This window comes from Lathyrus oleraceus, chromosome 2 (assembly GCF_024323335.1).
Source record: "Lathyrus oleraceus cultivar Zhongwan6 chromosome 2, CAAS_Psat_ZW6_1.0, whole genome shotgun sequence".
Taxonomy (NCBI): Eukaryota; Viridiplantae; Streptophyta; class Magnoliopsida; order Fabales; family Fabaceae; genus Lathyrus; species Lathyrus oleraceus.
In genome coordinates this window covers 374,923,998-374,937,095 of record NC_066580.1, presented here as the reverse complement: position 1 = coordinate 374,937,095, position 13,098 = coordinate 374,923,998, and the positions used below count along the sequence as shown (strand labels likewise).

The 13,098-nt window shown below is 35.6% G+C and overlaps 1 protein-coding gene across 1 annotated transcript; it reads left to right on the top strand.

The window, feature by feature from the left end:
* The first annotated feature begins 474 nt into the window (after positions 1 to 474).
* LOC127123320 (uncharacterized) lies at positions 475 to 1,467 on the top strand. The gene has a single exon (XM_051053550.1). It carries the CDS (start codon positions 475 to 477, stop codon positions 1,465 to 1,467), a length of 993 nt encoding a protein of 330 aa, XP_050909507.1.
* The last annotated feature ends 11,631 nt before the right edge of the window (positions 1,468 to 13,098 follow it).

Below are 13,098 nucleotides of genomic sequence, written 5' to 3'. Positions count from 1 at the left end.
TTTCTAACATAACAATTAATCTCATATTATATCTTAACAAAATCTAAAATTTATATAATATTTTATTTAAACAACATTAAATATTAGTATCTTTAAATATTCTGTTAACAAACTTGTTGTCCTCTGCGTGAATATACAACGGATTGAATTTATATATATATATATATATATATATATATATATATATATATATATATATATATATATATATATATATATATATATATATATATATATATATGAAGCAAACCTAGAAACATAGCTACTTTTCAATCAGTAAAAAAAACCCTAGCCACAATATAGCAATAGCGATGAAGCGAGATTGGGCAAACTTAGATTCCCTTGCTCTGAATTTGATTCTTGAGAAGTCAATAGAACCAACCTATCACATTTGGTTGGTTTGGTTCTGTCTGCAAAAATTGGCACTCAGTTTCAAAGCTTAATCATCACTACAACATCCAATTTAGAAGTAATATGCTGCCTATGCTAATGATCCCTTCAGAGAAGAGCGCAGAGAAGCGAAAATTGTATAGTGTTGTAGCAAATAGAGTGTATCCCTTTGAGTTGACGATGCTTAACAAAAAGAGATGTTGTGGCTCAAGCTATGGATGGCTTGCAACAGTGGATGCAGATAATATCATAACATGGGTGAATCCTTTTAAAGATGTAGCTCCTATTATTTTACCATGGATTGATATTTATATGCAATATAAAGACTGCGAATTTAACATTCATAAGGTTACTTTGTCTGTGGACCCTATTACAAGTCCAGATGATTATGTTGTTGCAGCAATTTATACTAATCGTGGTGTTTTAGCTTTTATCAAAGCTGGACAAGAGGTTTGGACATACATCCAAGAAAACGACCATTTTGGTTTCATTGATATTACATTCTACAAGGGTTTGGTTTACGCGGTAGATCGTTGGAAAAAAATTGTCTCTTTTGAACTTTGTTATTCAAGTGATCCTCATGACATTTTTGGTAGGGAAAGAAGAAATCCAAATGTTGTTTTAGAAACAAGTGAAGATGAAATTTATTCTCCTCTAACTTATCTAGTGAAATCTTTGGAGGGAGAGTTGTGGATGGTAAGAAGGTTTATAACTAGAGAGGAAGACAATATAAACAAAGGTACTAAAAATTTCCATGTATTTAAATTGGTATTAGACGATAAAGGTGAGAAGCTTATTCATTTGTTGAAACTTGAGAGTTTGGGAGATAATATTTTATTTGTGGGTGACGGTGATTCAACGTCTATATCAGCTTCATATTTCTCAAATTCTTTACAAAAAGATTTAATCTATTATTCTGATAATTATTTTGACGATGAACCTAATCCTTATCCTGAAGGTCCTTTTGATTTAGGAATCTATAATGTTAAATGGGAAAGTTTCGACCTTCATTGTCATTACAAATCTTACTTCAAAGCTATGTCACCTCCTATATGGGTTGTGCCACCATTTCAATGAGATTGATTATTGTTTTGATGCGGTTTTTTAAATTAGGTTTGATTGTTATGTTCTTTGATTATAGCTTATTAACGTTTTTTTTATTAGTTTTGAATGTCATGTTGATTAAGAATATTATTGTATCAATTATGGGTGTTTTTTTATGATAAAGAATATTTAGCTTTTAACAAACTACACGGAAAAAATGGACATTATTGAATGTTTTTAGTTTGTATTATTTGTTAATATTTGTTTACTTTTTGGTCTTAATCCAAAGGAACCGTATATTTAGCTTTTAACAAACTACACGGAAAAAATGGACATTATTGAACCATTTCAATGAGACAAAAAATGGACATTATTGAAAGTTTCTCAATTTTAATGGGTACAAAAATATTTTTAATTAGAAAATTTTAAAGGATTCTGAACAAATGAATTGAGTTATGAAAATAAATAATTTATTAGGTTATGACAATAGTATATGCGGCTAAAAGAAGATACAATCACTTTTGACTATTCATTTTTGCAAAGCATAAATCCTCATAACATATAAAAGAAAATAGAGTTTGCGTGAGCTGAGTTGAAGACTGAAATAATAATCCTAAGTCTTTTTTTATAAATATTTCAATTAATCCAAAATCATTTCGAATAAATTAATCATCAACTTTGATTATTAACGAATTAAGTGAATTCGATACTTATTAACAGTTATTATTGAAATGTTACTTCTATACTACTCTGAATTAAGTGAATTCGATACTTATAAACAATTATCTTTTGAAATATTACTTATGTACTACTCAGATAGAACTGTGCACTTACGGTCTATCAGTATTACACTATCCAAATGTAATGACGCTTTTTCTTAGGTGTGCGTGACACCATATCTTCCCATGTTGGTTTTTCTTTTTTCATGCTCTAATAATGTTGGTCTAATGTATATGTAGAAGTGCTTATTACTAATTTTGCAATTTTTCCTTATTTTTCTTCTGTTTCTCTGGTGCTAGTTCCATCAAATCTTTGTATCCATAACTTCCATGATTAAAAATTATAGAATTTTTCTGGTTCGAATGATTTTGGTTTGAAATTGTCTTTCCGTGATTCAACGGAATCTTTATTAAATTCTTCAAAAACATAAACAAATTACAATAAAATAAAAAACACTTATAATTACTGAAAATCATTTCTAAAACAATGTAATGACAAACTATAATCACAAGTCCAAACTTAAATCTCTATTTATCCTCAAGTAAGAAGCATGGAATTTAAGATTTTTAAAAAAATATGACAATTTACCTACTTTGATGATAATGTCTTAGACTATTTACTAAAGTACTCCCATGTTCCAGTTCTAAGTTTTGATTTCATTTTCATACCTTGAGATAGATTAATCAAAAGACTTTCATTCAATCAACATTTAATGATCTTTTTTTCATAACATTGAAAAATTTATAAAAAGTCTTGGAGTTACGCAAGCTTTTGAGGTCATAAATTTTGTAATATAACTTGGATTAAGGTATGATCAATTTGGATACATAGAATAAAATTTTGGAGCTACACACTAAATTTATTCATTCTTCCATTCTTTAATTTTATTTTTTATTTTTTCACGATAATCAATCCTATAAGGGTTTGGCCTTAAGTTATTTGAGACTTCTTTCTTTCTTTTACTGGTATCCATTCAATTTTATTTTTCTTTTCTCCTTAAATTATTTTTTTGTTCTTTCTCTCTTTTTTTTTTCAATGGATACAATTTTTTGATGTCATTTGTTTTAATAATTTAGAGTGAATATATATAATAGTTATAATATTTAGAGCTAATAATTACAAATTAAGAAGAATAAATCAATTCTCAATTTATCTTAAATTTGTCTATTTTATTATGGGAAAGGTGATAAATATAATTAAGAGAAATAAATTTGTTCTCGATTTGTTTCTAATTTGTCTAATCTATTTTAGGAAAGATGATAAATATAATTACACTGTGATATTATATCCTGATTGATACCTCTTAAATTGATGTGGTTTGTCAATAAGCATTGTATTGCTAACAACAAACTGATGATGTGGACACGAAACAAACTTGAAATTCAGCACTGACATAAAGATGTTATGTAATTGTAATTTGATCATCAAATTGAATGACAACCAATTTCGATATGATTGATGCATTCATAAAAAAACGGATTTACACTGATTTATATGACACTGGTATTGTCAACATAAAATGATGTTAGCTCACTTTTGAAGAAATTCAAATTCAGGAAAAAGATCACGAAGCCAAATTATTTTTGAACAACCAGTTGACACGATACGATACTCTGATTCAATAGATGTTACTTTTTCACGAGATCAACGAAGAAACATGCATCAGCTAGTGGTTTGTCAATAAGGATGCAAATGACATTTCTTTCGTTTTCAGAACCCATGGTATTAGTGGCACAACAACTTCAGCAAAATAAGTTATCCCCTAGTAAAATAAACTAAACATCTTGTTTCACGTGCATCAAATTGCATGAATACAGAAAATAATTAAACAATAACGGAAATCACAATCACAAACCAGAATAAAAAATCATTAAAAAAACAAGAATCAATCGTAATAGATACATAATCATCAAATGAACAAGAATCAATTGCAACAAACACAAAGCAAAAACAAAAATAGCTAAGATGAAATCATGACACGACAACCAAAAACATAGAAATGTAAATGAGTGACAATCCATAACACAATAAATAATCACGATCTCAATTCCAAATACCGAGAGTCGTGAAGATAAAACTGCAAACAAATACACGATTTTGATTTTGAAAGAAACACATTCGAAAAATAATTTTGAGAACGACATAGTGAGGTGTCAATGTTTAAACAAGATAACATGATTTCACATGTTTTGTTTAATTGAACATTCAGGTACAATGTCCCAAATTCTTGTCTGATATCTTTTGCTTTGATATTTCAATGAATATATAATAGTTAAAACATTTAAAGCTAATAATTACAAATTAAATGAAATATATCAATTCCTGATTTGTCTCTAATTTGTCTAATCTATTTTAGAAAATATCATAAATATAATTAAGCGGAATAAATAAAATCTCAATTTATCTTTAATTTATCTTATATATTTTAAGAAAGATGATAAATATAATTACATTTAATTTTATTTTCTGATTGAAAGAATTTTCTTTAAGAAAGTTGTCTTATAAAATATGAGTTATGAGATCCCACAATATTTTCCATTTGACAAACGGTGGAAGGTCTTTCAACTAGGATTCTATGCGCTATTAAGACAATGTCAGATACCTCCACATGAAGCATGTCAGCAATCTCTTGAGAAGACGGAATCTTCTCCAAACCACTGAACGGTAAATAGTCAAGAATATGTATATCCACATGATAAGCATACTCTTCCAATGTAGGCAAAAGCTGGAAATCCGGAAAAATGAAGCACCGATACAAAGAATCGTAGAACTGCACCAACACACTCATCAGACCTTCATCCACCTTGGTAGAAATAATAGATAGAAGCTTCCCATGGAGAGATTTGAACTCCAAGGGCTCTAATACATAAGATGTCAGATGCCTTAACTCTTTCAAATCGGGTTGTCTGAAACTGTACTTCTTCGTATTCCTTCTTTGCTTATCCATGTCTGAAAATTTGCAAATAGACCTCTTAAGTTCCTTGCAAAATCTTATTGTTGATGACATGAATGCGGATGAATGCATGGATGCATGGATGCAACAAACACACTCAAGGATCAAGCAAGTCACACGACACAAAGGTCACGGGATGGCTCAAGTCATCGTCAATATCAATCATCCATTTTGGTGGATTATGGTTTACACCTTATCAACACCCAAGTTCCATTGATATTGAGGATATACGAGAATGGATCGACTGCGAATCACAGATTTGTTGTGAGTCACGAGCATGGAGTCTCGGTTAAGAACCACCCAACAGGAGTGTACTATGGTTAAACTTGACAATCATGTTCTAAAAGGTTCCCATAGTCATCATCCCATCTTTCGGATATTGTAGGACAAAACGACTACTCGTATTCCAAAAATATTCTCAAGAGAGAGTCTTATGAGTGTAGTATCGCGTAACAATCGCATCAAGTCTTACACTTGAACGACCTTCTCACTATATCCTAAAATAGGCCAAGATGGGCTAGGTATCTAAGGTCCTTGGCTTCTAGGGTTCATATTGGAAAGAGTAATGCCTAACCACGACTACTCGTGTGACATTAGTGATCCCAATAAAAACCTCCACCAAGTGAATGGGCTTGCAAGTTAACTTGTTAAGGAATAACTCCACACAAGTCAACAAGACTATGTCATTCTCCTATCATAAGTGCACTCGAGTTCGAGTATAGAACTCATCTCACAAGAGACCACCAAGCATACAAGCAGTTAATATATCAAGCAATTCATACATTACAAATAATACATTCATCCCAAATTTGCATAAAAAATATGCCACAAATAAATATAAACATACAACACATACAAGCAAAAAGTAGGCTAAACCCACGGGGAGAATTGCCCGTTTGCAGATGTTGTTATCAGAGTATGATATTGAATACCGATCTTAGAAAGCAATCAAAGGTAGTGTCTTGGCTGACCATTTGGCTCACCAACCAATTTAAGATGACCAGTTAGTGCAGTATGATTCTCCTGATGAAGAGATCTTGTACTTGAAAATGAAAGATTGTGATGAATCATTGCTTGAAGAAGGGCCAGAACCTGGTTCTCGTTGGGGCATGGTATTTGATGGAGTTGTTAATCAGTATGGTAATGACATTGGGGAAGTGATCATTACTCCTCAAGGTACGCATTTTCCATTCACAGCTAGATTGAATTTCAAGTGTACAAACAATATGGCAGAATATGAAGCTTGCATTATGGGGCTCGAAGAGGCCATTGATCTAGGGATCAAGCATTTAGATGTCTTTGGAGATTCAACTTTGGTTATGAATCAAATCAAAGGTGAATGGGAGACGAATCAACCCGGTTTGATACCATATAGAGATTATGTGAGGAGGATTTCAACTTTCTTTACAAAGGTTGAGTTTCATCATATCCCTCGAGATGAAAACCGAATGGCAGATGCTCTTGCAACGTTGGCGTCAATGATTGTAGTGAAGTATTGGAATGAAGTTCCCAATTTGACTGTGATACGTCTTGATAGACCAGCTCATGTGTTTGCTGTTGAAGAGATCAAAGACGAGAAGCCATGGTACTCTGACATCAAGTGTTCCCTCCAAAGTCAGATTTACCCTCCTGGGGCATCTTTGAAAGATAAGAAGACTTTGATAAGATTAATCGACAACTTCTACCTGAATGGTGATGTATTATAAAAGAGAAATTTCGATATAGTTCTGCTCAGATGCATGGATATACACGAAGCAGACCTATTGATGACTGAAATCTATTTGTGAAGAAATACCACAAGTGTCAAATATATGTAGATAAGATTCATGTTCCTCCGAAATTGTTGAACGTCATTTCCTCCCCATGGCCCTTCTCCATGTGGGGAATTGATATGATCGGCGTGATTGAGCCCAAAGCGTCGAATAGACATTGTTTCATTTTGGTGGCAATCGACTACTTCACAAAATGGGTTGAAGCGGTATCGTATGCAAATGTAATCAAGCAAGTTATTGTGAGGTTTATCAAGAATCAAATCATATGCCGTTACGGTGCGCCAAGTAAGATCATTACTGATAATGGATCGAACTTGAATAATAATATGATGGAAGCTCTTTGCAAAGACTTCAAGATTTCACATCATAATTTTTCTCCCTACAGACCTAAGATGAATGGGGTTGTTGAAGCTGCGAATAAGAACATCAAGAAGATCATTCAGAAGATGGTTGTGACATATAAGGATTGGCATGAGATGCTCCCATTTCCTTTGCACGAGTATCGTACATCCATCCACACTTCAACAGGGGAAACCCCTTTCTCTTTTATATATGGTATGGAAGCAGTGCTCCCCGTAGAGGTTGAGATTCCTTCGTTGCGTGTGCTCATGGAAGCCAAGTTGACTAAGGATGAATGGTGTCAGACCAGGTATGATTAGTTGAATTTAATAGAGGAGAAGAGATTGACTGCCATGTGTCATGGTCAGTTATATCAGCAGAGGATGAAGAAAGCTTTTGATAAGAAGGTCAAACCTCGCGTATTCAGGGAAGGTGACCTTGTGCTCAAGAAGATTTTCTCTTTTAAACCAGATTCTAGGGGAAAATGGACTCCTAATTATGAAGGCACATATTGTTAGACTATGGCACGGAACTAGAAGGGGGGGGGGGGGGGGTTGAATAGATCCCAATTAAAAACTTGAGTCGGCGCCACCAATTAGAAATTGGTTTTGAAAAATTGTTTTAGGTGCGGAAGCGGCCGAGGAAAATTTTAGTCTAAAACGAACCGTTATTGGAAAACCGGATATGCGTTAAGCTAATGGATTAGAGATAAGGTGAAATACAAATCACTACACTAATTGCACAATCAATGATATGTTTCACTTACTAGGAATCCTAGTTCCAATGATCCAAAATACCAAATCAAACTAGTTACAAACTTAAGACAACTTTGGTTTAGGCAATTTCTCAAACACTTGGTGTGCATAAACACTCCAAGTGATATTTGTGTTGAGTAAGTAATTCAAATTTATCTAGTACAATATACTATTGTACTTTGGATTCAAACAACAGTTTTAATCTCTTACTCAACTTATATCAACGTTTGGTAAAATTGCTTAAACTAAAATCACTTAATGTTTAAGCTGAAAAACGATTATGCAGAAAATTAAAGAAGACAAAGATTTGATGAGGCAGTTCCCCCGCCGTCCTCGCTTCGGGGTACGTCTGCCCTCAATTCTAAACTTAGAATTGAGATGATTTAATTAGATATCACCTGTGAAATTTAACCGTTTATACAAGGATTGCAAAGCAAGTAAACAACAGAACTCCCAATGTGTTGAATGATGCTTCCTATCCTTGCTCCTTGATTCAAGATGAATCAAGACCTTCGATCGTTGTTACTAGACCTCCGATTCCAGCCCCTTTGTTGAAGAATCTTCCGTTCTTCAAACCCTCGGCCCGGCTGATCTCAAACACAACGAATCGAACCTGAATCCTTCACTTCAATATCACCGAATCCGCTACTAGACTGATGAAGACTTCCTCTTCTCAATCACCTTCGCTCGGCTGAATATTGATGAAGCAATTCGTCCAAAAACCCCCAAACACAAACCGGTATTGGAGGACAAAACCCTAACAGTTTTATTCAAGAAAGAACCTGCCACAAGCTTCAACCCGAACCGGATTCTCCAATCACAGCTTCGAACCTTATCACCTTTAATCGATCACGAACCACATCAAAAATAATTGTGTGTAGTTGATGTGTTGTGAAATGTTGAAGATGAAGATGATGAATCTTGGACACCTTTTTCACTCTTTCTTGTTTCCTTGAACACTTGAATTCAAATTTACAAATGTTAGTTGATAAAGATGATTTGACTTCTATTTATAGTAATTAGCAAACCAACCAAAAATAACAGCTTTTCAAACAGTGAAAAATACTCAGAAAAACTGAGTTTTCGCACGAGCAGTCGACCATAGGTCGGCGTGCGCTGACCCGTGGGAGATGCGCCGACCCCTATGGTCGACTCATGTCTTTCATGCGCTGACCTGTGGGAAAATTGAAAGTTGCATGCGCCGACCCTATGGTCGACTCATGTGTTCCATGCGCTGACCTGTGGCCAACAGCACAATGCCATGCGCCGACCTGTGGTCGACTCAAGCAATCATGCGCTGACCAGTAACCAACTGGTCTGAGTTATGCGCTGACCCGTGAGTTATGCGCCGACCCTTATGGTCGACTCAAGGTCTTTAAATCTGCAAAAATTCGTATTTTGTGATTTTCATGCATTTCGTCATGATCACACTTTGTCCACATATATTTTAAGAATTATAACAGATTTAGATAAGCATATGAAAGGATATGATAGGTGATGTGTTGCATTTGTTTATAGACGTAGAATCGACAACGCCGATTCGTCCATGGTGGTCATCTGTCATCATCGAAACTTGTGATTGTATGTTGTCTGACAATTTGCCTTTACATACTCCCCCTTTTTGATGATGACAACCTGTGCAAAACCAACGAGACACATAGCGTGTGGTATTGACACTGTCATACCCCAAAATTTGCCCATTAATCTTGCAAGACATTTTTCAAGGCATTCCAACTCATTTTTTAAGGCATTGATCTTAAAGGAACAAAGACCCAGCCCACAGGTGGCAAAATCCAGAAAATGGCTTAAAATGGCTTGCTCGCTAGGCGAGCAAAATCATTCGCCTAGCGAATCCTTCGCTGCACCACTCGCCTAGAGAAGCTTGCGAATACCAGAAATTTTGGACTTCATTTTGAGCCCAACAGGTCACAAAAACTATTATATATACCAAGGCCTCATTCAGAAGGAGGGAGATCAGTCAGGACAGAAGGAGATGGAGAGAAACCCTAGCAAGGAAACCCTAACAGAAGCAACCAAGCAAACCCTGAAGGCAACTCATCTGCACAAAGGTTACCTCCGCCCAACTCAATCCGACACCAAGAGTGATCTGCCAATTCAACGTTGCAATTCAATTGCAAACAGGTTTGCACTACCATTACCGCTTTATGCTCTTAATTTACATGTGGCATTATGATTGAATTTATGAAAATATCTTAATTTTTGCATGTGGATTTAAGTATGCATGGATGTCTTGAATGTTTAACCATGTAATTTCTGTAATGGATGCCATAGGGTTTGGAGCTCGATGAAATCGTACTGTTCTTAAATTCAAAACCTGCAGCCGTTCGCTAGCACATCGCTAAGCGAACCTGCAGCGAGTGTTCGCTAAGCCCTCGCTAGGCGAGGCAGCAGCGAACGTGACAGTCATTGACTTTTCTGTTCTGATTTTTGCTAATCTGACATGGTTTACCTGACATTATTACTGTTATGATTCCTGTTGGTTTGGTGCAACCCTCGATTGCACCCTGATTTGGTATTCTGACCTGTTTGCTGAATGTTGTAAGGGCTCACATACTCCCGCAGAAGGTAGCTTGCTAGGTATTCCACTTTATTGGTGGGATACCCTTATGGAGATTCATCCTAATTACCTAGTTGATTACAAATGTTTTGGAGATTCATCCTAATTACCTAGTTGATTACAAATGTTTTGGAGATTCATCCTAATTACCTAGTTGATTACAAATGTTTTGGAGATTCATCCTAATTACCTAATTGATTATAAAATATTGCCTTTGAATATGTGATCTTGGACCTCTCTTTGTTGCCTTACGGTATTACGGTATTACGGTATTACGGTCATGTCCCGCGAATGTGGGGATACACTTAGCAAAGACCCTTCGATTAAATCATCATGTCCCTATAAGATAAATCATAGTCCCTCGGATGCTGCCTGCGAATATATGATTTTGTCCCTCGATGACCCGTCGCTGTAGCCTACGGTTAAATGATGATCGTCCCTTCGAATGCTAAGGTATCCTTACAAATGTTGCCTTCAATGACCAATCGATGACCCTACGATGTCCCTTACATCCAAAAGACAAGACTACTTAGTTCTCAATAGTAAGGACAGTTTTACCCTCATAAGGATAGGAAATACCTATAAAGACCTGGGTAGGTATAACTCTTAATTGCTGACTCACAACTTAAAATATTTTTCACACCTCACACTTTGCAAAACATCTATTAGAAAATCACCACTTGGTATACATTCGTACTAGAATCATTGCCAAGTTATATTTTTCTAAACAACTTTCAAAATTAAACGAGATAAATACTTTGTATACATTCGTACAAGAATCATTACAAATTTAAACTCACTTTTCAAAACATTTTCTAAGCAGTTCACAAACACTTTTTCCGACAAGAAAAACATAAGTGATCAAGCAATTAAGAGCCCATGGATAACCATGGATACAAAGGGTGCTAACACCTTCCCTTTGTATAATGTACCTCCCGAACCCAAAATCTAATCAAGGTCTTTCCTGTTCTTTTCCGCCTTTCCTTATTGGATAAAAGAAAAGTCGGTGGCGACTCTTGCTAACCGCGACATTTGCTTTCCAAAGCAAAAACACACAAAGTCAGTTCATCGTATGACAGAACTGGCGACTCTGCTGGGGACGACAAAGAGAGGTTACCTTAAAAAAAAAACAAGATCACTTATTTGAATTGTCTTTTAAGGGATTGCTTGGGTATGTTGTGCTTGAGTGAAAGATCCTACACCCGGATCTAGTGTACCTTAGGTAAGTAGCAATAGATCATCGCGACTATCCGTCGTATACTGGAATGGTTAAAATGATGGCTACGGTTAATGTGACACTTTGGATGTCCTGATGTTCCTCATGTTTACTTGAGGAGAAATTTGGCGTCTGCATGGTGTCATCAAAGCATTAACCAGACCTTTAGAACCCTAATTGACTCATCTTGGCCATTAGAAAGTAGTGAGATAACTGACTTCGGTTCCAACTAGGGTTGGTTGAGACTCGATACTACACTCCTCGAGATTGGACTTTAGGGAAGCTTTGGTCAACCACTTGGCGTTGCACTGAAGTGGACTTAAAGGAAGGTCAATGATTGGAGATCCTTTTAGAACCCGGTTACTATTCTAGGACAGGTTGAACCAACCAAACTTCAGTGGGGAGGGTACTTACCTATGGAACTCATGCAAGCCTTAAAAACCTAGGAATGATTGTTGTATGACTTGCTTGTGTTTGTTACTTACATAACATCATAACATCATAACATCATAGCATCATAACATCATGGCATTGTACTAACCATTTCAAGGACTTAGGGATTTAACTTTGCTCTGTAACAGGGCTATGGCTTCCAGGAAGACTATCCGGATTAATTTCGTAGTGACCTCTCCTCAACTAAAGGATTTAGTGTCAGAACTTCCCGATCTTGCTCAGTTCATCAAGAAGCATGGTTCCCTCCTCAATTTGGTTACTACTGGTGTCAAAGAAGATATGATGAGAGTTCTATTCCAGTTCTTCGATCCTAAACATCATTGCTTCACCTTCCCAGATTACCAGTTGGTACCCACGTTAGAAGAATTTTCCAGGCTGCTTGGGATACCTATCCTTGATCAAACACCTTTCAGTGGTTTAGAAAAGATTCCGAAATCTGAAGAAGTTGCCGCGGCTTTACACATGACAAAGTCCGACATTGAAACTAATTGGGTAACAAGAAGTGGAGTTAAGGGTTTACTTGCCAAATTCCTGATAAATAAGGCCCGAGAATTCCTAAAAGTTATGAATATCCATGCTTTCAAAGATGTTCTGGCATTACTAATCTATGGTTTGGTGTTATTCCCTAATCCAGACCAATTCATAGACATGAATGCTATTAAGATATTTCTCACTCATAACCCTGTGCCTACCGTGCTGGGAGACATTTTGCATTCCCTTCACACTCGTACTATGAAGAGGCAATGGACTCTCATGTGCTGCGTACCTTTATTATCCAGGTGGTTTATTTCGCACCTTCCTCAGTCAGTCTTGAAGAATGAGCAAAATTTGAAATGGTCTCAAAGGATAATGTCGCTCTCCCATTCAGACATCCGTTG